We start from the raw sequence: 26,394 nt of genomic DNA, 5'->3' as shown, positions 1-26,394 counted from the left end.
AAAAAAGCTAAAAGGGGACGAGAAAGTTCAAGCATGGACTGATACTGAAATAATGTAATTAATTATTTGTTTTGATTTTTTTTTTCACTGGAGTACCACAAAACTGCAGGCAGGTCCCTATTGTTTTAGGACCAGTACCTAATTGGTAAGAAAAATGCAGTGCCTCAGGGAACTAATGATATAACCATTTATATCACTAATTCTTGGGCATAAAGAAAAAGCAGAGTAAGAGGGAAGGAAGTCAGGAGCACACAGACTGTGACTACCCACATGTGACTAGAGTTTGCATGGAGCTGGAGCTGACTTCTCGGGAGCCCCAGACTGATTTCTGTTCATCACATAAATACTGGTTAAGTGTATGCTTTCAAGTTACTGAGGCCATTTTCGTTTAACTGTTACAATGGCTCATTAGTGGCTTATCCCACAGGGTAGCCTATTCTGTTATTGCTATTATGGCATAACTGGGTCTTTCAGAGGACTTGGAGTGAGTAAGAACATGATGTCCACATCTGAGTTTGAGAAAACGCTTTGGTTCTATGACATTTTCGATTTTCAGTCCAAAAGATGCTCTCTGAAAAGGAGAGCTACTTGCTGATTCTTTGTTTCTGAAGGAGACAAGCTAAGTTGGGAGTGAGGGACCAATGAATTCTGAATTGACTTCTGTTGATGATGGTTTTCTTTCTTTGTATTAAAACTTACAATACAAGTGTAGTTTTGCATCTCTTAGTCTAGCAGATGTGCTAAATGTACCAAATTGTAGTGCCTGTGAAGAACTGTCTATGTAAGAGGCTGTAACAGAGAAACTAACACTTTTTTGTTCTGTTTTTACTTGGAAGTTTTGCACAGCTCCCACTAATCTGGACAGCCATTTTTTTATTTTACTGCTTCACAGTTAGCTTCACAAGTTGAGTTATTTGGGTTTTTTTCTGATCTTTTACATGTCAATGTAAGCTTGAAATTACTATGCTAAGGTTTTCCAGTCCTTAAAGAAATGCATTTGTTTGGAGGAAGAAGGAAGGAAAGAGAATGCTTTTCAAATGCACCCAGATTTTACAGTGCTTCTTTTGAAAGAAGTACTCTAACAGTTCTTTTGGCTCAGGATCCCATGCTGTAACCAAAAAACCTCCAGTTACTGATTGTTCTTGGCAATTTGAGCTGCTGCCGTTTCCCTGTATCTCACTGTTAAGCTTGTATTGTGTGTTTAAACGCGTTCTGTGACATGCTCATATTGGGGATCATTCCATTAATAGTTCATGTGCGTAACTGCAGTGAGTGACACTGTCCTCTCTGACTTCAGGGTTTGTTACCACCCTATGATGCTGTTGCTGGGGAATAAAAGAAAACTGGGTTCTGGTGCTGAGCCCACTGGTTAAGAAGCTGCAGAGACCTGGGGAAAGAATTAAACAAAAGCTGACTAGCTGTTCTACCCTCTTAAGTCGGATTTACAGGATTTAAGCAAATCTGCTGGAATTCCTTGATCTTACTCCTGTTCCTTACAGCTTGAGTATTAGACCAGTTCTGGATATGATTGCTATTAACCACCTCTCTTTTTAGGCTTTCACTGAAGATCTCTTATGGAGGAAGCATTGATACTTATTTCATCTGGTTTTGATGAATAGTAGTCCTGACAGTTCAGGAGAAATAGGTTGAATTCCAGAGAGCCAAGAACATTGTAGAAGATAGTATTTCTTGTTCATAAGGGTCAGTACAGAATAATTTGGAAAAATCAAGGCAGAAAGACTGTAGGGAATCATAGACTACTTATTGTAGAACTGTGCTTATGTCAGGGTGAGAAGGTGATTTGTGTTAAATAGTGGACTTAAGATATTTACAACTATTTCAAACTTGCCCACACAAAGTTCAAGATCTGTTTTACCTTATCTTTAGATACGTTACCTGTGTAAACTGCTGTAGTTATATTGGTATAATTTCCTTCTTGTTCTTCCTCTCCACCTTGGAGAGGGCCATGTAGCCATGAGGAGCTTTTGAGAATCTGAGATCCACCTCTTTCAAGAAAATGTCACTACATGTGCCAGAAAACCAGGAGGAGTCTTGGCAAGAAGGAAATAGTTCCAAAAGAGGACCCGCCACAGAGGAGACAACTGCAAAACCCCCCATCTTTGCACAGTTTGTCAGTCCAACAAACTCGGACTTCTGTTGCTTCTGGGGCACTGGCCTGTGTTTCCTTTAAAATCTCTTTATCTAGGAAATCACTTTATCTAGGAAAGCCTTGCCTTGAGAGGGAAGCAATTTACAAGCTACTGTGAAAGATGTCCAGTACAGGCTTTTGCTAGAGGTTTTAAACCCTATTAGTATGTGTTAAGAGGGCTAAATAAGTGAGTGTCTTATGGGACTTCTGAAGGGGCATCAGCAACCTCTCTGCTGCTGACTAAGGATCAGATTTGTCTGAATGCCAGTAGATATTCTGTTCCTGACTCTGGTATATTCTTTCCTTGTGTTTTCACTGGAGTAAGCAGTTCTAAATTCCAACACATTCCCATATTTTCATTTTGCTCCTTTCTGCCAGTGCTGCTTGAGAGTTACTGTGTTGTAGCATCTAAGCTATTTCCATCTTCTGTTGCCCTGATGATCTGCCTCCCCCGCTACAAGGATATAGATTTGCTCCTGATTAACTGAGTGTAATTCTTGGCCAAATGCACTGTGTCCAGAATGCACTGTGGTACAAATCCACTCTAGAAAGAGTGCTCTCCTACCACTCAGTGACTCCTGTGAAAGATCCAGCGTGTAGCAGAATTTCCTTGCATTTGATGAGTGGCTGAGGATGAGGCAACACAAAACTGTCATGTGAAGTGAGTAATGGGCAGTAAGTGAGGGAAGAAAAAAAGAGGGGTTTTTGTCAAGCCAATGGATTTTTTTATCAGCCCATTCCTTGTTTTTATGCTGAAGGTGTCTCTGGAAATGCTGCTCAGCAGACTTTGCCAGAAGTGAGCTCATTTCTTAAGGTGACCTTCATGTTTCATGCTGCAGAACACCAGGAGTTAATCTCTCCAAAATCAGAACATAGATACAGGAAATGCCCATTAGGCTGAGCTGAGGAGCAGCACAGAGAACATGTAAAAAAATTCCCAAGATTGAACAGCTTCAAATGGATGAATTCCCTTCTTAGATTTAATAATGTTTAAAACTTTTGTTGTAGCCTCTAACCCTAGTTCATAAGCAGTAAGCCAAAAGCACTAAAAAACCCCATAGAATTGTTCATAGCAATACAATAATGATCAACCCTCTGGAAAGCATCCTAGCCAGTCGAGTGAAAATAGCTTTACAGCCCAAGGCCAAGGAAACACTTGATAGAAAAGGTCTCTGGAGGCAATACTCATGATGGCAAGATGCAGGGCTGAGAACTGGGAATGCACCCTGGAGAGGGCTGTGCCACCTGTGGGTTTTCCATGAGGACATCTGGAAGCTGCTTAACGTAAAGTTTTCTGGGTTCAAATCTGATGAGAGTTTGACCTCGGGAAGCTGCGAGCAGCTAATCGAGGAGGCAGCAGTGGGGGGATAAAGTCCAGATTCCTTCCAACAAGTCTAATCTCTGGCAAGTGTGCGCGCACAAGCCGTTTCCTTTCCCAGTTTTGTAGCTGGAGGTTTGCGGCAGGACGCAGCCCAGCTCCCAGGCGTAGCTGTAGCCTTGGTGCCGCGGGGGAGGAGAAGGACGAGGCGGCTGTGGGAAGGCGGGGGCAGGGGCAGGAGCAGAGCAGGGCAGGGGCAGGAGGCAGGGAGCAGCCCGTACCCGGGGCGCGGGGAGAGGCTGGGGAAAAGGGAGGGGACGGGGGTGCGGGAGCAGGCTGAGGGCAGCGCCCCACCCGCCCGCGCCTGCCTCCTCCTGCCGATAAGGGTGCTAGAGAAATTGTGGGACATGTTCTCCTCCCTCATTTCCCTCCCCTCCTTTTCCCCTTTCTGAAGAGAAGAATCAAGAAGAGGTGGGGAGAGGAAGGGGAGAGTGAAATTCTAAGATGCTGCTGGGAACTTTGACCCCTTCCCTTCCATCCCTTTCCCTGCACAGAAATGGAAGAGGCATCCCGCTCCCTCCGGTGCGGAGCGGCTAGTGCCCTGCTCGCGGGGAAACCCAGCGGCAGAGCCCGGGGAGGAGGCAGCAGCTGAGCGAGAGAACGTGATGCTTGAAGAAGCTTCTGCCCACTTTGTAGTGGAAGGATGGAGATCCCCAAAGTACTCGGGCTCCTGGTAGAGCTCTTGAGTCTGTTATCCTGTCTCAGATGTGTGGAGGTAAGAAATGGTTATTCTTCTATCTGCTTGTAAGAAGTCACATGGCTTTTTTAATATCCTCACTGTAAGTGGATCTTGTTATTACTTGAATATATTTTCCAAAGCATCTAGGCAGCTGTAGTCTCTGGGAAGCGCTGGGGGCTTGGGGAGGGATTTATTTCGTTGTGCATATGAAATTCAGGAAAGGAAATAAAGCAGGAAAGCAGGATGCACAAGGGCTTGCAGATGCTTTGGCTTAGGTTTCCTATGTTTCTCAGGCGCCGCAGTGACCCCGGCAGGAGAGACCCTTTGTTTCTGTTCTTTGCTGATTGAGTGATTACCCCTATTGCTGTTGTGGACAGATGATTTATAGCCACATGGACAGATGATTTATAGCCACACGGACCTGGGGCAATGACTGCAGCACAGGCTGGCTGCACTAAAATTTGGTGGTGGTGACGGTCAGTGTTGAGGGATTTTGGAAGCTGCTATGGGAACTGGCAGCAACTAATCTTTCATCGGAAGGGAAGCATATTACTTGGACTGCAGTTCTTTCGTTTATGGTCCATCTCCAAGAAGAGCAGGTTCAGGCTTTCATATACAGCCTGTTATTAGTTCAACCCATCCCTCTATTGCCTGCAGGCTTACATGTGTGTGCAGGTGCACAGTAAAAGCTAGGAGTCGGGGGACCTGGATTGTGGCTCAGTCACCTGTTTGGTGCACTCACAAAAGTGTAGTTTATCTCACTTTCCTCTCTTTGCAAAGAGCTTTGAGATCCTCAGATAAGTCCTTCAGCATTGTTGGCTCACAGACCATTACGTGGGCTTGCAACAGCCTGATACATGCAGATAGATGGATATTTGGCTGAAAAGCATTTTTCAGTTAAATACTGTTTTATCTGTGCATCCCTTTGTGCATACACACCTGAGATCTGATCTGCTGTTTCTGAACCATGTCAGGAATTCATCTTCAATATGCAGTGTCACATTCTGACTTCTGGAGGGTGATGCTGGAGCTTGGCCATGGTTGTCAACACTTGCTGGACCATATTCATAATCTTGATTTGAAAATGACATCTGCCATGAGTAGGTGTCATTCTTGTCAGGTATCTATGGGAACTATCTCTACTTATTCCAGAGGTAGATTTGGTTTAATTCCAAATTTTACTCTTCCCGTTTTCCAGGGAGAGGTGAAGCTGAGGGAAGCAAAATTGCTGCATTTTGGAGAAAAAAAGAACCATTTCCAACAGCTAGTATTCTTTATATGCACACCTCTGTTCTGTGAATTACAACTCCTTGTTCATATAAAAGTATTAGCAATGTTCATTAAGAAGTGTTTAGAAATGAATTAAACTACAAGGAGCTAACAGAAGCATGTGCAGTTTCTTCTCATTTTGCGTCTGTGAAGATCTTGCACCTGCCTGCACACCATGTAATGGTATTGAGTGGAGATCCCTATCTCTCAGCCAGCAGTCAAGTTATAACCACCAAAACCACTGCCTATAAGAGGAAATGCAGTTTTGGGGCCAGACGGGATGCTGGAATTCTGAGGGCTTTGTTTCATATTTTTTGTTCTTAGCTATTTAACCCCTTTTGGATAATAAGACCATAGGCCATATCATATTGTCATGTATTAAAACAAAAATCCTCAAAAAGCCTTGCTGGATTTTCTTCTTTAGGTGCTTCCCACTTTGTACATGGATGCTTATTACTATTTTAACAGGGATCCCTGGGGGCGTCATCCCATCATGTAGATATATCTCTGTTTGCTGCTGTGGCCATAGATGGCTTGCCTATAAATGGAGAGAGAATGAGTGGTTATTCGTTGTTTTTCTTACTGGTAACAATGATTTTCTTCTAGCTTTTCTTTCCATAGGCATCTCACTCAGGCTTCCAATTCTATTGAAAAAGAACATGCAGAGCCCTGTAATGTAATGCTTAGATCAAGGGTAAATCTCTGCAGGCCAGTAATTACTCATTTTGCTGCTAGTGGGCAGAGCTGTGATTGGATTTGAAGAGGAGAAATGGGGAGAGTGGGGACGAGGCTGCTTACTAGGGTGTGTTTGCCTAAAGCAGCAAAAGGATGAGCTGCTTTTAGGACATGCCCATGTTTATTTCATCGGATAATCATCTCTCTGCTTTTGCTCTGTTTCTTTTCCCAGGCTTTCCTGGGATCCCAGCCCAACCAAAACCATTTGCAGAGTGCAGGTAAGAACAAGAAGTTATTAATTCAGTCATCGGGCAGATTCTTTCCTGCAGTGAGACCATAGGTACAATGAACCACTGCTATCTGGCATTCTTCCTTTCTTTCCATCACTTCTTCAATCCTTTCTCCTGCCTCAATGTTTCTCTCCTTCCCCAAAATGGCCAGACCACTTTCTTTTCTTCATGTCTAGTACTCTTACAGTTCACTACTCCTCCCACATGTTCTTTTCCTTTTATCTCTTTCTCTGCCTCAGTCTTTTTTGAATGCTCACCTTTCCACTGCTCTAATAACTACTGAATTCTCATACACCCCCCTCTGAAGGTCCCAGTTGATGTAAAGCAAATGGTGTGTTTTCCAGAGACCTACCTGTAACTGCTTCTCATTTTTGTATCTTGCAGTTAACCTTCAGCTGTCACTTACCCCCTCTGGGCTTGTCAGTGGCTAGAAGGCAAATGACATGAGGCAAAGTTTCTTTGTACCCTTGCTGTTTGCACTATGCATCTTTATGGCAGAAGGGTTTTCTGAGAGTGTTGTCTTCCTTTTGTTTATTCAGTGAATAGAGCTATAATTGTTATCCCTTTCTGAGTCTGCTCTTCCCATGTTATGGACTCTAAAAAGCCCACCCTCACACAGAATCTGGTTCTGGTTTCCCTCTTTCTTATTTCAGGGTCATGAATGGAGAGTTTTCTTCTTTGTTAAAGACCATATTAAATTAATTGTTGGGGTTTCCTTGCATGAGATATTTCACATGGGTACTGGCCTGGAACATTGGCACCTGCACTTCCCCCCAGAATAGGTTTCCTTTCCCTTCCTATACATTGGCCAAGTTCAGATAAGACAGGTGATATGCTAATATGTATAGGGAACATACATACAATGAAATACAATGTCATTTCCCACCTTCCTGCTTTATAAAATGAAATTATAGCTAATTTTAAATTCTTCCCAGTTTCAATCAATTTAGATAGGCAATTAATCTTCTAAAGAGTCTAGGATCAAATTTAAGAGTATCCTATTCAGATGTCAAAGCAGGTGGGGAAGGAAGTGGAGGAGTGTGTGCCAGGCTCAAGTGCTGCTCCAGAGTAAGTGAATACATCTATTGAAATAAACGGTAGTGGGAACTGATTCAAATTGTCCATGTTTGGGCCCAGAGTTAACACATTTCAAAGGTCTATCTGGGCAATTCATGACTTTCAGATCACTTTGGTTTTTAGATAGTGCATATTTTAAACATTCTTTGAGCAGCTGCCTTGAAGAGTGATAGAATTGAAATCAAGCAAGTAGCAATCAAGACTTCAGACATGGGAGGTGTTTTGGGAGATCAGCTGGTATCTTCCACATTGTCTGAGCCTCGGTGTATGATGCCTTAAGTGATGCTAACAGCTCCCTTCCTGTACCTAGCGTCCAGCGTGTGTGGTGTCGGATCTCTTGGGTATTACAATGGCTCGCTGGCAGTCACTGAGGCTGGGGCAGAGTGCCTTAGCTGGGCAGAGTTCCCTGACTATGTTCAGCAATACCCAGACCGTGGCTTGGGGGACCACAACCACTGCAGGAACCCAGATGGGGGAACTACACCCTGGTGCTTCTACCGGCTTGCGTCGGGGGCCATCGGTTGGGCTAACTGTGACTGTAACCAAGGTAAGGGCTGCTGCATGTTTGCCAGTGCCCAGGCTGCACTGTCACGGGAGGCTCAGGCCAGAAATGTGTGCTGCATGGACTTGCAAGCAGCAGGTGGGACACCCTGTGACAGAAGCACAGTACAATAACTGTCCCAAAATGTCAAAATAATTAGGACTAGAGGCTAGCCTGTGTGGGAGAAGAACGTCTGTATATAGCAGGGGGTGGATTTAAGCCGCTGTAGCCATAATGCCTTGTATAGATGTTTTTATTCTTTTTTTTTTTTTACTGTTAACTTATGCCACTTTGAAAACAGTTTAAGTTATGTGGAAAACAACCCACTCCTGCTCCTTAAGTGTCCATATCAGAGCTCTGCTCATATAAGTGTAGCAGTTCAAACATAACAAGGAAAAATCTTTTGTGGCTAGGTTTGTAAATCTTCTGTGGCAAGGTAGGTCATAGGCTTGCTTTAAAATTCCTCGCGGTGCTAAACAAGGACTGCTGCTTACTTTGAGGCATGCAAGGGAGCTGAACTCTCTCAATGCACTGACTCCAGTGCAACATTCTTGTTTGTCCTTCTGTTTTCTGACCTTCCTTGCTTTTCTCACATTTTGAAGAACAGTTGTAAGTACCAGTTTAATAAATGAAATTACAAAGTCTTTTCCCTTGCCAGTGGAAGTACTTCCAAAGATGGCCTCATTAAAGTGAAGGACACAAGTTTAGGTGTGCTGTGTGAATGCACTGAGGTACTACAGACAGCAGGTGTATCCTTCTCCCAATACATAACTGAGCGAGGAGATGTGCTTTCTAAACAGTGGTAGGTATTTGTGGTGCAGTGGGAATTGAAAGGGCATTTACATTGGCACTTCCTTTTCTTAGAGAAATTAAAGAGGATTCACCTGTTGTTACTGAACCTCTAGCTGTAGCAACAGTGACTCTCATAGGTGAGGTGGTTGATGGAAAATGGAGTGTCAGAAGGAATTAGAGAGCCTGCTATTTCCATACACCTTTGCAAGGTAGCATGTCAAATCATCCCCATTTCACAGAAGGAGAATCCAAGAGGTGTGGCAGAAGCCAAGTTTCCTGTTGATATTACCATGACTTTGAAAAGGACATAGCACCAGCCATCCTCCCCAGCAGGCATTACTGGAACCGGGAAGGTGCCACATCCCGCACTCCTTCATACAAGTCACTTCAGTGACAGCAGAAGCAAAACAGGGATGAGCGAAGCAAGTGCAGCTCAGCTCAGCTACATGCAAGTCCAAGAGTTGCTGGTCTGAAACCTCCACCAGAAGATAGCAGCTTTTTTTTTTCTCTTTTGGAAGGTGCTGTGCGGTTGGCAGAAGATAGTAGTGTGGAGCTGTACTTCAGTGGACTCTGGGGCACCATCTGTGCTGACCACTGGACTGACTGGGATGCCAGCGTTGTCTGCAGGCAGCTAGGTCTCAGGTGGGAACCTCGGTCTGGTTGCAAAGAGCTACATGCTCATTTGGCCTTTGAAAGAACAGCCTCTGTGGTTACAGCCCCTCTGGCATAGTGTGTTGGCTGGGGTAGAGGAGTTTGTTTTGTGGGCTCATTTCCCACTTACCAGGGTCCTCTCATACTGTTTGCTTTCTGTGGCTATGCCCAACCCCAATTGGCATTTGCAAGAATTTTTTAAAACAGTAATTTCTGCTTGGTGCTCCAGACTGATGAGTGAGCTGTGAGATCATATCCCCTTTTTAGTATTACTAGGTGGCGTTACTGTAGTGATCTAATAGAAATTTTGAGAGTGTGAACCCTCTTTGGGAATCTGGAATTTGGAACTTCAAACTTCCAAATAGCAAGGAGATAAGGTCCACAGAAAAGGAAGAAGGTGATATTTGGATGTTTGAATCAGTTGATTGGTTTGTTCATCACTCTCAACAAGCGTGCCATTTCTGACCAGACCAACTCCTCTCCAGTAAGTAGGAACACAAAACGGGTTAGGTGGTGGGAAGTGCTTTGTGCTTGCTTGTGCTTTCCCATTAGACTGTAAATGGCCACCCCTTTATGCACTCCTAATCAACTGGGTTCACTGGGATGTGAAATGACGCAACTGGACTGGAGAGTCACAAGAACTGAGGGGAACTCGTAAGTTGCTCAGTGCTATGGCATTTCATTGCTCTGTTGCATTCTCTGTATCAGTGAGATTGGCACAGCGGGAAAGAAGAATCATCCTGGACTGTGGCCTGTTCCCCTGCACCTGCAGTCAGCAAACTGCCATGGGGATGAGAAAGCCCTGCTGCAGTGTGGCTATCAGGAAGCTATGTCAGGAGCTTGTAACCAGGGGACTGCCATGGTAACCTGTGTCCCTCCAGAAGGTAAATCTCCAGGGGAGGTTTGCTCCATGTTTCTTGCATCAGTGTTGCTGAAAGGATGTAAAATCTAAGGTCATGAAGCTGTTGAGAGCAAATCATTGGAGAATGTTCTTCTTTCACTTGCTATTCAGGTTGCTATCTTCCTTCCAGTGGAAAATTATCCATCCTTTTCCAATCCCAAATACTCAGAGTGGGCATATTTCTACAATTGCTGAAAGATGGCTGTTGCTTATGACCACATGCCCTTTTTATCAAACCAGGTTTTTGTCTGCAGGCAGCAAAGTCCTAGTCACCATAGCAGCCAGATAAAGAGCCATCCCTGTATCAGCAGTACCTCATACTGTGAGCTGCAATCATGGATGCTTCTGGGGGGGTCTAGAGGGGAGGATGTGGTAGGGTGGGACAAGAGCATCCCAAAAGCCCCTCTGGCTGGTGAATGACTCTACACCCTGAACTGCTGGATGTGCTTTGTCTTTGTCTTGTTCTGTTGTGCTCTCTTTCCCTTTCGTGAAGCACAGGTGTAGGTGCCCCACTGCGTTTAGTTGGGGGAAAGGAGAGCTTTGAAGGGCGAGTGGAGGTTTACCATGATGGCAAGTGGGGTACCATCTGCGACGACCAGTGGGACAACCGGGATGCTGAAGTAGTCTGTAGGCAGCTGGGACTCAGGTAATTTCCGCACTGTACATTATGGAGTGGTAATAGAAGTAGGCAGAATGAAGAATGTGAGAGCATGTCCCTTCACATAGTACCAGCTCTTTCTGTAGGATGTATACAGAAAGCCTGGGAAAGACAGTTCTGGACTGATCATCCTATAAAGGGATTTTGTACTTAATTCCCGTCAGTTTTATGGGTTTATGCTGTGAAAAAAAAAGTTGGTGCATTCCTATGTAAGGTTTGTTTGCGTTTATCCCTGTTCACTATTTTTGCACACATGTCCTAATGCAAATCTTCTTGGCCTCAGTGATAACTTGCCCTTGTGATTTCCATATGTGAACTTACTTTTCACTGACTGCCCTTATCCTCTTCAGATGGAAAACAAGACAGAGCACCTTATTCTCCTGTGTGCCATTCAGCGCTTAACGTGGGAGCTGTTGTGTACTGAGCATTCTTGAAAATCACATTGGTGTAAAATTGTTTAAAATAGACAATTCAAGTTTGAAATCCCTCAAACTTTGGGAGTTTTGCCTGTTACCGAGATTGAAACATCACTGTCCTCGGAAGTCCCCAGGTGTCTGGACTGTTCATGCTGCAGATGCGTTTTTGTTATGTGTTGGAAGGTTTCATTACAAAACTTTCCAATAACATATTTCAGTTAACAGTTGGCAACACCACTGTGTCAGAAATACAGATTATCTGTGGGAGGACACTGGCCTATCATAGGAGAGTCCCTATGCAAGGCAGAATCTGAGGGCACAAGACTGTGACCTTTCTCACTGATCATATGTGTCTGTAACATTTGCAGTGGGAACCCGAAAGCCTTGTCATGGGCTCACTATGGGCAGGGATCTGGCCCAATCCTGCTGGATGAAGTGGAGTGCTCCGGCAATGAACTCTCCCTTGACCAGTGCAAGAAGAGTGACTGGGGACAGCAAAACTGTGACCACATTGAAGATGCTGGAGTCTCCTGTGACCCTTTCACAGGTACAGATCTACAGCCCTGTGCCAGTCAGATGTGGCTGGTCTTACTCCCATATTACACGACTTGCTCAGCAGATAACCCCACCACTTGAAGATCCTGCAGGGCTTCTATGTATGGCTCCCACAAGGGCTGCCAGATGTGGAGGTAGAGAGCAAGCAGCAGGTGAGAATGTATCAGGGTATTGGTGGTGTTCCCATGGCTTTCCACAGGTGGCATGGAAAGGCTGAGAGGAATCCTCCTCTGGTACATGGGCATGTTTGGGAGCAATGAATGTTTGGGGTTTGAGTGCCCACAGATATCTGTGTCTGGTTTCTCTCACTCATGGGCTGTACAGAGACTTCAGCAGTGGAGCCCAGGCTGTTTCTTTTCTCCCCTGCTGAGTGCTGATCTTTCCTTCTCCCACCCCTTGCAGAGGGCACTGTCAGGCTGGCTGGTGGCCGCAGCCACAGCGAAGGCAGGGTAGAAGTTTATTACAATGGAGACTGGGGCACAGTATGCGATGATGGCTGGACAGACCTTGGTGCCCAGGTGGTCTGCAGGCAGCTGGGCTTCAGGTAGGAATGAGAGTGTGTGTAGTGTCTGTGCTTCCTAATTTCAAGGATTAGGTACCATCACCCTTCACTGCGATAGGTTGGACCTTAATGCTTCAATGTTGTCTTCATTAGAAGGGTTATTACCATTATACAACTTTATTCAGGAAAGATTAATAGGTATCCACATCCTTTCCAAGGGGGGAAAAAAAAAATCTTTATTATCTCTTGCCTCAGTCGGTTTTGAAGGCAGATAACAAGATTGATACTGTCTTTATGAGCCCCTCACCAAAGTCAGAAAGTTCTCTTTAACACTCCTTAAATTTGCAGGTGTATCAGGTCAGCACTGCCACCCCCTCTGCTCTGTCAGCTAAACATATCACCTGCTTCAGTAGTTGAACAAAGACTATTAGGGGAAAAAAAAAGAGTAGTAGTAGGGATTTTCAGCCTGTTGCTGAACTGTTTTCCCTCCAGGTATGAGTTTGAGGAAGATTTAAAATCAGGATGCTGTAGACTTGGAGCCACTAAAGGGTTGGGGGTTTTTTGTGGACTTTTTAATATGATTAGGGTATCCTTGTAAAATTTCAGCTTTATAGACTGAAACAGACTAAACTAAATTCTTCCCTTTGAGTTCAGCTGCACACTGTGTTTGTCATCTCTTATAGTACCTAAAAGTTTGCAGCTTTCTGCATTTCAATTCCAGGTAGCTGCTTCCTATAAAAAGAATTACTTAAATGTTGATATTTTTGATGCCTCCTCTGCTAGCCCATCCCCAAATTGATGTACCTGGTGTCATGTCTGCAAAGCAGCCTCTGTGCTGTAGCTGGCCCTCTGTGCTACTATGACTGTGTGACTGTGCCTTTGACCAGATGCTAGAAAATGGACTGGTCTGAGTGGGCCCTCCCTGAAAACTGAAGCTGGTGAGATGTGCAAGCTGCTTGGTTGCCATCCTGTGTGTCACTGAGTGGTTTAGGTCACCAATATCACAGTTGAGCTCTGCAGGGGAGTTTCCCTTTGGGTCTGAGCTTGGGTCCCTCTGTGGGATTAATGAGTTTTAATGAATCTGATGTTATGTTCTGTTTCCTTCCTCTAGTGGTCCTGCTACCCTGGCCTCTGAAGGGGACTATGCTGCTGGCCAAGGCTTTATCTTACTGGATGATGTGGCTTGTGTGGGGACAGAGCTGTCCCTCCTGGACTGTCCCCACAGCAACTGGGGGCAGCATGACTGCTCACATGCCGAGGATGTGGGAGTCCGCTGTTCCCCGGAGAGCAACACAGTCATGGATGGGAGCCTGGGTAACTTGCCTTGCTTCTTGCCCTGGATGGTGGGGAAGTGTCACCTGCTGGTCTCTTCCTTTGGAAACTCTGGCAGATGTGGGAGTTTTCCCTGTGCTGTTTCAGTGAGGGGGCTGCTTTTTGAGGACTCCTCCTAGGAACAAGCCCTGGCTGTCCTGGGGCAGAGCCACAGATCTGTGGCTCTACCAGACCTATGGCCAGACCTGCAGAGAAACTGAAACTGGAGAGAACTGTGTTGTCAGTCTCTAAAACAAACCTGAGGGGCTGAGGAACGGTCGCTGCCTTAGTGTGCCATTGCTCACTGATGAGACGCCCCAGCCCCATGTCTGTGGGAACATGGGACCCCTTTAACTAGACCCTTTAGGAAACTGGTGTAGTTAGGTTAGTGTCACACCTTGCCAAGACAAGAGGACTTCAGGTGCGAGTGGCTGTTGTGCGGAAATTTGCACTGTCTTATGTGGATGGCACACTTTTAATTAAAATTGTGAATGTATTTCAAGTTAGCATAATTTCCTCATTTATATGAGGCCTGATACTCTCCCCTTTCCCTACTACAGGAGACTTTCCAGTTTGTCAGACATTATTTATTGAAATAGACAGCATCCAACATTTATGTTTTTCCTGGATGTAGAACTCTTCTCTTGCTTAGAATGATATAATAGTTTTATCATTTAATGGATTTCTTTCCCAGGCATGTTTTAGCTTGTCCACTCTTGGCTCAGGAATTAATAACTTTTCTTCTGTTCTTGTTCTCCTCTTTACTCAGCATTCAGAATATGATCCACTAATGATTTCCTGTATGTATTAAATAAATGAATATGACTTCTGATTCAGCACAGAGGTGAAATGTCTTCATATAGAAACAGTCCTTTTTTTCTTTTTTCTTTTTTTTTTTTTTTAAGCTTAATGATATCTGGGATTTATCTTTTCCTATAGGACCCAAGTTCTTGGCACCTCACACTCTCTGGTGTTTTGCTTGCAGCAATCCATGTATTTTCTCCTTCAGGGCCTCCTGTACGGCTGGTGGATGGAGAAAGCACCAAGGAGGGACGGGTTGAGGTATTTCTGAATGGGCAGTGGGGCAGTGTCTGTGATGATGGCTGGACAGACAGAGATGCTGCAGTGGTTTGCAGGCAACTGGGATTCAGGTAAGAGCTCTTGATACATGCATCTTACAGACAGAAACAGCTCTCAGGGGGATTGCTTCTTTCTGGACCTGTTTCTGGGGTCTCCATTTCTTAGTTTTGGCTTACCCACGTATGCTTGAGGGAGTAGGGTCCTATTCTCACTGTATTACAGTCTGTGTGTGGAGTGACACATAAATATTATTTGTCTTAAAATGTTCTGGTGCATCAGGCTCACCTGCCTCCTGCTTACTGCAGGTTAGCCACCCTCTCTCTATTTGCAGTGGTACAGCAAAAGCCAGGGCAATGGCTTATTTTGGTGAAGGCCATGGGCCCATCCATCTGGACAACGTAGAATGCAGTGGCATGGAGCACACCCTAGGGCAATGTGTCAGGCCTGACACTGGGATTCACAGCTGCTGGCACAGTGAGGATGCTGGTGTGATCTGTGACTATGTGGAAGAGAAGGTCCAAGATATCGTGAGAACAGGTGACATGCCCATTTCTTCTATGCAAAAATCTGGAACTCCAGTTGTAGGATCTCTGCATGCCTTTATGCTTTTTCCCTGTATTTCTTCCCTTTGGCTGAAACTTTACCTTCAAAATAAGCATGTCCTGTCCTGCACCTCCTACTTTTAACTTGTTTTCATTGTCTATTCTTAGGAGCACAGAGTGCTCCCAACTAGTCTGAGGGGCTCCACCCACGTCAGGCCTTTGAGCCTGCAGAACTTCCCCACAACCAAGTCACCGTACCCTTCCTTAGAGCAGTAACCATGAGCAGACTTTGGGTTTTAGAGTACTGAGGAAATAGCTGTAGAGGTCCCATTCCTGGCTTAAGATCAGATACTGCAGGTAAGCACCTCCACCAAAACTGAGGAAACTTATGGAATCAAACCTATGAATTCCGTATGCACAACACAATGCAGTCAACTACCATGAGGATTAATGCCCTTAGGGACGGCGAATGGTATTTGGCTCTTGTTGTTACTTAACAACATATTTTGGCAATTGTTGTTACTTAAGCTGAAGGTATCTACCCAAATGCTCTAACTTTGGCTCTGCAGGTCCAGAGTCTGGTGTGTGTGGGATGCGCCTGCTTCACCGTCGCAAGAAAAGGATCATAGGTGGAAACAAGTCTCTCAGGTACTACCCTGTAATTGTTGGGAAAGTCAGAACTGGTTCCAGCTTTCCTACAGGCTCTGAAAATAGCCTGGCAAATGATGAGTACACTAACACATTTTCACTGGTGGTTTTTGAACTTGATTTGAACCAGTGGGCCTATCCAGGGAAGAATGCATGCCAGCTGAGCCCAGAGGGGGAAAAGTGGACGGGAAAAGAGGAAAACAGCTCCTATGTGTGTGACACCTATAAATCCTCTGTTTCTTCTTCAGAGGCGGTTGGCCATGGCAGGTGTCACTACGGTTGAAAGGTTTTCATCGAGATACTCGTCTGTTGTGTGGAGCAACACTGATCAGCAGCTGCTGGGTGGTGACTGCAGCCCACTGCTTCAAAAGGTGTGTTTGTGAGTGGGGAACCCCGAGGGATATTCAACAATGAACAAAATAACCTCATACAAGATTATCCTCCAGCCCAGTGGAACTACATGAGCAAAGCTTCTAAACCAAGACCTTCAGGTTATGTTGTATGTGATCTTGGAGCACTTATGGGGATGACTCAATATAGACTTGCTTTATCCTTCACTGCTTACGCCTGCCCTCTTATCTTTGAGGCTTTACAACTTAAAGGGAACCAGCATTTTTCCATTCTTCGGTGCTTTAAGGAGCTGTGAACAGATAAGGTCACAAGCCTGTTGCAACTATTGTAGCCCTTTTTATAGGAAAAAGAATCCTGTGCATGGTAAATAGTGATTTGGGACACCCATTGAGTGCAATGGCTGGCATTATCACATCTGCTAATGAGGGCCTACAGTCCTGTAGCTGGCGTTGTTTTGCCCGTTTGTGAGGAGGTGGTTCAGTCTCATAGCAACTGAGACTTGTGTGAGTCTGTTTCCTTCTTAGTAGGAGTATCAAGACCTTAATTCTCATTTTTCTCCAGGTTTGGTGTTGATGTACGGCGTTACCTGCTGCGGGTGGGTGATTACCACACAGGTGTGAAGGATGAGTTTGAGAGGGAGCTGCTCGTGGATCGGATTGTCCTCCACAGGAACTACTGGGCTGGCAGCAATGATAATGACATTGCCCTGGTCCGGATGCGGGGCAGAGAGGGGCACTGTCTCTCCTTCAATCGCCATGTTCTGCCTGTCTGCCTGCCCAGTAGGAAAGAGAAGTCTGACATCAACAGGCAAGCCTGCATCATCTCCGGCTGGGGAGACACAGGTGAGCGATGGGGCTTTGAGGGGCAAGAAAGGTGCGGGAGTCTGGTTTCAGAAGCCTACATGGACCGTTAATTTATGCCTGCAGAACTCAAGGCCATGTTCTTACTGCTCCTATCATCTGTTCCAGCACATGGTGATAAGGAGCGGGGAGGTGAGGGGATTTTTGTGCCATTTTGTTTTCTTCTGATTTTGTGGCTTCTTGACCCTGCCCATGGGGGAAGTTTTTCTTGCCATAGCATCCTTCTGAAGCTGTGGGAGAGAGCAATGCTGCCATTTGGCCACAGTCGTCTCTTTCTTCCCATTTCTACATGCATGTTTGCTCACAGCAGACCCCTTAGGCAGCAGCCTGTGCAGAGCTGGTGTACAAAGCCTTTGGGAGGTCCCCATGTTTCCATGACTTCCTGCCTCCTTCATGATACTGCAGTAGTGAAGTGGGGGCTTAGAGGTGGAAGGAATCTCTCTCAGACTACCTTGCTTGATCTCCCTGGGTATTGCTGCAGGGACAGTTGGGCTCCAAGGCTGGTTTCTGCACTAGGTTCGAGACAGAGCCTGTACCTGTTCTCTTGCAGCACATTGCTATGGAGCTTTCTATGTAAAAGGAAACGGAATATTCTAGAAAGTATTAATAATTAAATCCTTAACTCTCTCAAGGCAATGTTTTAAAATGTTGGACTTGGTGGAGTCCTGACATGGATGCATTAGCGAGGTCTGCAGACAGCTTTAAACTCTAAATGAAGCTTTATAACTGTCTGTCCAGTCCTCCCTCCCTTTGAGGATCAGAGATGCAATGCAGGGCTTGAGGCAAGGAGGCCTTTCTGGGGCTACTGTGACTGGAGCAAAGCCATATGTTCAGAAAGACTTGCTGCCAAAAGGCAAACAGCCCCAGGAGCTTGTCTGTTGATTTTGGACTAACCCATCCTCCCAGCTGTCTTCCTAGCTGTTACCCCAAGTGTTTAACGGCAAGTATACATTTGCCTTTGGAGTCAGGTGCACCAGGTGCACGTGTCACTTCAGGGTGTCTGGGGGGGATCAAGGAGCAGCTTAGCCATGTAACTCCCTTAAGGTGTCCTGGGGCTTAATGGCTAGAATCTTTCCCACACACCAAACCCAGCTTTCCCAATGAGAGGGGCAGTTACCTACTACCTTGTGAACTTACCATAAACCTTGGGCACAGAAAGGTTGCATTCTAATATAGCACATGAATCTTGTGTTCTGAGCAAGTCTGGGGTAATAAAGAGATTAGAGCAAATAGAGACAAATCTGGTCAAAGATGAAGTAAGCTCCCTTTGAATAATATTTGGATGCCTCTGAAACATCTTCCAAAGCTTTTCTGAGGACTGATCACTTCACAAATATTACTGCATTATTCTCTTGAGAAAACAAAGTCCTTGTTCTACAGAGGAGGAAATTGAGGCTCAGAGAGGTGAAATAAATTGAATAAGGTTCAAGTTACCTGTTGGCAGAACCTGGAGTAAGACTCATCCTTTGATCTAACCTTTTTCTCCAACCTCTTCCCTATTTCTTTGATCTTGCAGATCTTTTTTGTGGTCTGGCTTTGCAGCACTGTTTTCTGAAGTTCTGGTGGTTCAGAGATGCTGAGCTCGGCCTATTTCTGTGCTGCAATCTTGACATGAAATGTACAAATATCTGTTTTTGTGCGGAGCACTGTTGCTCTAGGTTGCTGCTGTTGTCCCTAGATAAATTGGTCTGACTGGTGTGTTCTGTTCCAGGGAAGTCCTACTCGAGAACCCTGCTGCAGGGGGTGGTGCCTCTTCTCCCACGGGAAGACTGTGAGGTCCGTTATGGGCAGAAGTTCACTAACCGCATGATTTGTGCTGGGAACCTCTCTGAAGATAAACGGGTGGACAGCTGCCAAGGTGACAGTGGAGGGCCACTCATGTGTCAGAGGTCAAACGGACGCTGGATCATTTTGGGGATCACTTCCTGGGGTTATGGCTGTGGTCGGAAGGATTCCCCTGGTGTGTACACAAAGGTCAGCAAATATGTACCCTGGATCAAGAAAGTGACCAAGCTAAAATGAAAATGTCTGAACTCTAGGAACTTCGATGTATGGTCCTTTTGCCCTGCAGCAGCAGAAGGCTGTGGCTTCTGACCTGTGACTGATGGAGATTTATTTTGTCATTAGACTGTAGAACTGGGAGAAAAACAGTTATGGTTGATTCTTTAAAGCCTTTGTTTTCACTTCAGTCCATAATCTCTGAGCAGAGAAAGCAGGTGCACACTAGTAAGAACAATAAGTCTATGTTGCTCTGACTATCTGAGTCCTGTAATCACACTTGTTCCTTTGCCCTGGCACACAACAATGGTAGAAGTGGAGAGATACCTTCCTCTATAAATCTATTCCTGTTTTTGTATGTTTGCACAGTTGAAAAACACTCCAGGGAGAGGTGAGATGCTTGGAAGAGGGCACCAGGCTCTGGCATAGTGGAAAACTTCAGATATTTTTTCATAACAACTCTCTTCAATTCCAGAAATCAGAAGATTTTACCTGAGCTGAGGAACAGGCCAACAGTTGGATTTTTTTCCTTCCCTCTTGTGTCCCTAGGGGGAACCTTTTCTCTTCTGAATAGTAGGTCTCCTCCCATATGATCCCTTTAAAGTGTCTGTCCCTGCTAAGAGATGCTTCTCCCTCCTGCTGTAATCCTCTATCACACATTTCCAGCTGCCAGATGCTGTGGTTTTATTGCTGTTTTCTCAATATAGTGTTTCTTTTTGTGTTTTTTTTTTTTTCCTTAAAGCAGCATCTTCTAGAATCAGGTGTTGCTGTGAGAGTAAATCTTAATTTTTAAGAGCCAATAGCTTTCTTGCCCTTATGATTACTACAAAGAACTTAAAAATGTGACCTCAAAAGGCTGAATAGATATGTTATTTTTCTTTAAATCCAAATCTAATGTTAATCTCAAATATTCAGGTGTTGAATCATGATTTAATAGCACTGCGGGGAGTTTCTCTTGGTACCTTTATTCACCATAGTTATTAGCTGCCCTTTATTTGTGATGCTAGTCTTTAATATCTCTGTGTTCACAGTTCTCCCATGAAAAATGGAAATACTCCTGGGGTATAGATGAACCTCAAGCAAATTACTCGCTCCTTGTGTAAAACAGCAAGTGTGCTGCAAAGCAGCTTCCGGCTTTCCTGAAGTGTGTCCTATTCTTGCAACCTCTGGGCTATGCTTCCTCTCTTCTCTTCTTTGCACTATTTCTCTTTTCATTCTTCTCAGTGGGAGTAAACTGGCTTAACTCGAGGGTATGCAAGCACTGCCATCAAGCTGTAGTCCTCAGCCTGAACAGAAATAATGCTGAGAGAAAGCAGGGGTTATTGATTGAATACTTCAATTTCTTCCTTCCCTCTCATCTGAACAAATGAAAATAGTTTCCTCTTAGGCCTTAAACACTTTTGTAAGTTAATTATTATTCTCGAGTAGGTAGCAAAATATAAAAATAGACAGAAGGGCTAAGTGCATTACCAGTTGTGCAGGGCACAGTGTCTTCTCATTGTGTATAGACAAGCCAGAGAAAAGACGGGTCTGCTCAGGAACAGGGGCAGTAAGCTTTGATGTATAACCAAGGACCCAAACATGGAGTAATAATACAGGATGGGACATGTGCATATTTTGGGTTCGCTCATGCACTGTAGGGTAGGCAATGACTGGGTCAGGCACTGGACTGCTGTCTGGAAGGTCTGCACTCAAGGCACTGAGGTGTTCAGTACCTAGGTATTGCCAAGGCAAGAACAGGAGGCAGAGCACAGCCCGTGGATTAGCAATGTCATATTAGAGGGCATCTGGTGACAGAGTCCTAGAAATTGCCTTGGATTCAATAAGTAGTGATTGCTTAAAGCTTTAATTTGTCTTCTATAAAACAGCTTAATGTAAAGGTGCTGATCTGGCTAGGTAGATGATTTTTGTTGTGTTAATGCTAAACTAAAGAGTTCCATTTACCCTCTCTAGGGATTATAGGAAAGTTGGGTTACCAGTGTTGCAATGGTCTGTTTAAAGATCCTGCTTGGAAACCTTATTTTAAAAAAGAATTGTAGGAACCTTTAAAACACGAAATGTCAGAACCCATGCAAACTGGCCTTTGAGACAGTTCTGATCTGTTTGTGCCTCTTCTTGAGGGCCTGAATGTCTGCAGTGCAGCTAGTGCTGATAACCCTGTTTAAAGTGCCAGGCTTGATCTTTTGGCAGCGCTGTGCTTGGCTCCACGCTGGCTGTGTTGTCCTACAGCTGCTGGCAGAGAGTCCCTAAGGCACAAGCTGCAGACTGCTCCTTATCTCTCAGGAATTAAAATGACAGGAGGACTGAGGGCAATTATGTCACAGACCTCTGGTCTTGCAGGGAATTAAATGCCAAGTTCCATGCTGGCAGCAACAGTACCGTCTGGGAAACATGGAGGGATTTGGCTTTTGCCTTCAGCCTTCCCCAAGCCAGCATGCTACAGCAGCTCAAATGGAGTTTCTGTGCCTTGGGTGCTGTCACATCTCTAGTTTAACCTGATTTGATCTTTCAGTGTATGTCCCTAACCCCAACAGGCACAGAAACACCCAAAGGATTGAAACAATGAGTTTATTTCCTCAAGTCTACTTAGCTGGTTGACATTCAGGAGTTAAAATACATTACCACGTAGCACGGGTGAGATGCAGGCCTGGCATTGTCTTCTGAAATTCCCATTTTCTAGTTCAAAATATTTCTCCTAGATCTTGTCACCATGAAAGCTGTCAGAATCCTTGTGATTAACACCCCGTGAGTTCTGCATGAGCCAGGAGGAGGGAAGGAAGTATCCAATCTCCTTTGCCTACTTTTACACTTTACTGTCACTGTAGGCAAGCCTGCCAATACTCTCCTCAATTGTCCTGACCTGTTTCAGAGCACCACTGTTGCTCTTTACTGTTTAAACTGGGATTGTGGCCCAAACCAAACTCATGTGCTTTGCCACCAGGGCTTACTGGGACTGCATGGTTGGATGAGCGGCACTCAGCTGCCCTAGGACTGCATTTTGTACCTAATGTTGGCCAGCAGCAGATGTTTCAAAGGATAGTATGTGTGAGTTTGTACTAAACAAGTTTTAACAACCTTTCCTTTTGGGGAATTTTGTTCTTGGCCCATTTAAACTAATTACTTGCATTACTATTATTATAATTAAAAATAGAAGTACTTGGTCCTCTAGGTATTGTAAAAACATTATGCACTATCCTTTTGTGATTTTTTTTTTTTTTCTAAAGTGTGAGAGTTTATATCCCCAACTTTCAAAAAACTATTTAAGGTAACCAGCCTTCATCTTCCATATAAATGTTTAATCCCCTATTTAATCCAACTAAGCTCTCAGCCTCAATATTTTCTGGCAATGAGAACCGATATAATTTTATTCTCCATAGCATATAATTTCTTTTTATGGTTCCTGAATTAATTGACTTTTGTTTTCATTGAATCCCATCTGTCCTTGTGTTCTCAGCCATGAGAGGAAATAAGGGGCCTGGCTTTATATTCTCTGTTGTCCATTACTCTACAGATAGTCCCTTTTCTAAAACTGTGGTTTCTCTGTCTCTCTTCAACCCAAACTGTCTAGATATCTGATAACATGATGACTGTGTCTTCACAACATCTCCTTCTGCTGGATCTTTAAGCTCTGGTAACCAGAACTGAATGCAGTTTGCCAGGGGAGGCTGTGCCATCTGCTGATTACTTTCAGTATTATTTTCTATAGTAGGCAATGCTGTAAGTGATTTCAGTGCTGTATGTGTATTATGTATGTATGTTGGAGCTAGCTTTAAACTTGCTAGTGTGGTCTTGGTGGCAGCCTAGCTACAACGGGATGAAAACCCGCCAAGGTGAATTCCCCCCTGTGCCTCAGGCAGGTGCAGCAGCCTCTCTGAGCCCAGAGCAATTGCTGTAGGTATGCTTGGGGAGCATAACGCAGCTCTGGGCAGGGAGCATCTGAATAGCTGTAGAGCTTTGCCTTGGCTGGTGTACCTGTAGGGCTGATACAGTCTGTCTTCGCAGCATTAGTCCATTGGATAAGGCTAATGCACAACACACTATTTCCAGGAGCTAAGAGCTCAGACACCGTTGCTGGTGGCTGCACTGTGCCATGTGGATGCTGTGAGACAACTTCCTGTAGCAGTGTGGCACATGCTGGTTACATGAGAAAGGGAAGCATTGGCAGAAGTAGAAACATGGCTATGGAAAGGGTCTAAGGAGCAGCTATTAGTGCTCCAGGTATCCCTCTTTGAGGGAATACCCCAGTGCTCTACAAAGACTGACCCAGTGCCAGTGTCTTCCTGACATGCAGTGTCTGCACTGGTACCCCTATCAGCCCTGCCTTGACACCAGTCCAGGCTTTGGCCAGCTGAAGATGGATTAGAGATTTATCCCTTTCCTGTAGCCGACCACTGTTCTGATGATTTCTATGAATTATGTTCTATGCTGTAATTAATCAGGCAGCTGTTTATTAACCTGGACAGGATGTCGATTACCCTTGTAATCCTTGTATGCTTGTAGCAGAGAATAACAGATCAGTTTCTCAAACATATTAGTGGAGGCACTGGTGAGGAACCAGGAACACAGATATTTGCTATCTCAGGGGTAAGAGGTGGGTCTGTCTGCCTTCCTTTCTGAAGCCAATATCCTGAAGTCTCTTCACCCCAAAAAAAGCTGCAGTGATCCATCAACCACTTGAAGACAGATTTTTATGTGTATATTCAGCAATCAGATGAAAGCTTTTGAGAAATGAACTGCACTGTGGTATTTAACACCATCTTGATAGACTCACTGGGAGTTTCTTGCAGCTAGAAGGAACAGAATGGTACCTGGTGGTAACCAACTTGGGATCGCTCCTTGTGCAACAAGGCAATGTGACCTGGACCAATGCGCATCTCTTGGGCTGTATTTTTACTTGTTCAGAAAAATATTTAATTTCCCACATCAAAAAGAAAAACTTGCTTGTGTAGTAGCCTACTCAGTCCTATTAAAATCCCTTTCTACTAACCAGGGGCTGAGTACCTCTGAAATCAGTTAAGTGCCAAAACTGTCATGTCCCCTGGATCAACACCAATGGCTCACAAGTTATGCTAATAAATGGATTATACTGTGACTGTGTGGGGCTCTGTCTTATTTTTAACAAAGAAATCTGTTCCATGGGCAGGTTTTAAGATTTTTTTCAGCACCGAATTAAGCTAATTAAATTTCTGTATTAGTTATTTTTAGAGCAGATTTAACATGTTAAAGCATGTTACAAAGTCAGCATCGTGTTAGCTACCATTACAATGAAATGCAACCATTCTTCAAATGCCACATTTTTGGCTATTTGCAACAGGTAAGGGGTATCTGCAGGTTAACTCATCGCACTTAAAACTTAACAGGATTTAATATATTAGCTTTATAATTTGTTGTTGTAGCTGATCTTTCTCTACGACCTTTGAACAAACTTGGTCAGCATGATTTAGGCTCCCTTCAGTCTAGGATTCATGTGATACCACATTAAGAATCAAATCCAGCCTCTGGAAAAGTAGAAGCAGGAGGAAGGAAACGCAGTTTGAATGAGCCACTAATGCAAGAAAACAATTCTATTCTGCACCCCTCCCTCCTCCCCCCTCCCCACACCAACCCCACTGCTGAAAGCTACATTGCTGTATAAAAAGTCTGTTTTGAAAAATAGTCCAGTTCCATGCAAGGTCACTGCTACTGCACTGATTTTCCCAAGTCATTAGAGTTAGGCTGGGGCTTGGTGTAGCTGATTCCTGCAGGCTCCAAGTATTATAGTGTATAATTTTTGTGCGTACTGACTCCAGCTTGCTGTTGGGAACTGACATACACTCACTGAAGAAAGAGCTACTTGTGGTTAACACTTCTCTCGATTCATGTCTGCCTTGGGGGTTTTCTACACCTACCTACATTTCCTCTCTTGCTTGTGCAAAACTGGGAAGGAGAGTGCAGGCATTTTAGACGGCCTTCCACGTGTCAGCGGGCACTGTTTCACCAAGCCAGTTCTGCAGCACTCTTCTGTAGTTACTGCCTGGGAAAGAAACAAAGTCGAAACTGTGGTTAGGGTTACAAGTCTGTCAAGTCTCGTGTTTTGTATTAAAGTACTTGACTGCTGCCTTCATGTGGTGAAAAGGCTTGGGAGGAGTGTATGGTGTGAGCTTACTCGTTTCAGATTGCCAACCGTAGGATAGATATCTGGCTTTGGATTTTGAAACTGAAATATGAATCAGGAGGAAACTGGGCTTTACTTCATGCAGTTTTCTAACTAGGATAGCTACCATATTCATTAGGAGAGAGGAAGGCGGGCATTCAGGTATCACCACTAACATTAAAAAAATTCGTAGTTGGGCACAATTTCCACTTTCTAATGGAGGAAGACAGTATACTGCTCAGGCAACTTTGGGTTGCTGGGCTGGGTGCTGTGCCACTCTTAAACTGACATGTCTAGAGAGGGTAGCTAGCATTGATAGGAGGTTTCTGTGGAATTGTGTTTATGTGCAAAAGCAAAAAGGGGCACTAGAACCAGCACCACGGATCTTTAACTACGTAGATGATCCAGCTAGAGGAGTAGGACAGACAAATTCAAACAAATTGGTGAAACCCCGGTGCACCATTTGATCTTCCTCTCCCCGCTTTTCAAATCCCACACATTCTGCCAGAAATAAAAGGCACCCTTCTCTTTGCAGATTTTCAAAACTAGCCTGTCTCTTAAAAAGAAGAAACAACTGCTTTGGATCAGCTTTACCAAAAAGAAGCTGTGAAGCTGTGTTGCTCTGATATCAGCTAAGCAAAAGGCCTCACTTCTCCTGTTTGTGCTGGCCTTCATACAGACTTTAGGGCAGCTGTGGCTCAAAGGGATGAGCTGGAAACAGGTGTAAGTCAATGCTACACTCATGTTCAGTTGCTACCCAACAGAAGAAACAAATGGTCAGCAATTAAAATTGCAGCAAATTAATGCTGCTGGAAAGTGTTTGATGAGCATGTTGAGATTCCCAGCCTATGTCAGCCCTGGGGCTCAGGAGCCAGAGGCCAGTACCTGTCAAAGGTTTCCATGAGAAGAGGTCATGCAGTGGCTTGCTGTCATGTTTG

The 26,394-nt window shown here is 44.6% G+C and overlaps 1 protein-coding gene across 2 annotated transcripts; it reads left to right on the top strand.

Moving 5' to 3' along the window:
- The first annotated feature begins 87 nt into the window (after nt 1–87).
- Nucleotides 88–24,415, top strand: LOC141945875 (neurotrypsin-like). Of its 2 annotated transcripts, XM_074874644.1 has the most exons (16): nt 88–3,649; nt 4,022–4,242; nt 6,383–6,428; nt 7,828–8,064; nt 9,369–9,492; nt 10,210–10,385; nt 10,901–11,048; nt 11,845–12,023; nt 12,434–12,575; nt 13,645–13,847; nt 14,854–14,995; nt 15,256–15,461; nt 16,036–16,114; nt 16,363–16,485; nt 17,027–17,307; nt 19,037–24,415. In XM_074874644.1, exons 2-16 carry the CDS (start codon nt 4,171–4,173, stop codon nt 19,345–19,347), a joined length of 2,469 nt encoding a protein of 822 aa, XP_074730745.1. In that variant the 5' UTR covers nt 88–3,649; nt 4,022–4,170; the 3' UTR covers nt 19,348–24,415. The 2 variants fall into 2 exon arrangements, with proteins under 2 accessions (XP_074730745.1, XP_074730744.1); XM_074874643.1 differs by having other exon boundaries at nt 88–4,242.
- The last annotated feature ends 1,979 nt before the right edge of the window (nt 24,416–26,394 follow it).

The sequence above is a fragment of the Strix uralensis genome, chromosome 7 (genome assembly GCF_047716275.1).
Source record: "Strix uralensis isolate ZFMK-TIS-50842 chromosome 7, bStrUra1, whole genome shotgun sequence".
Lineage (NCBI taxonomy): Eukaryota > Metazoa > Chordata > Aves > Strigiformes > Strigidae > Strix > Strix uralensis.
The sequence above is the reverse complement of the archived record's forward strand: the minus strand, read 5'-3'. Positions and strand labels throughout refer to the sequence as shown.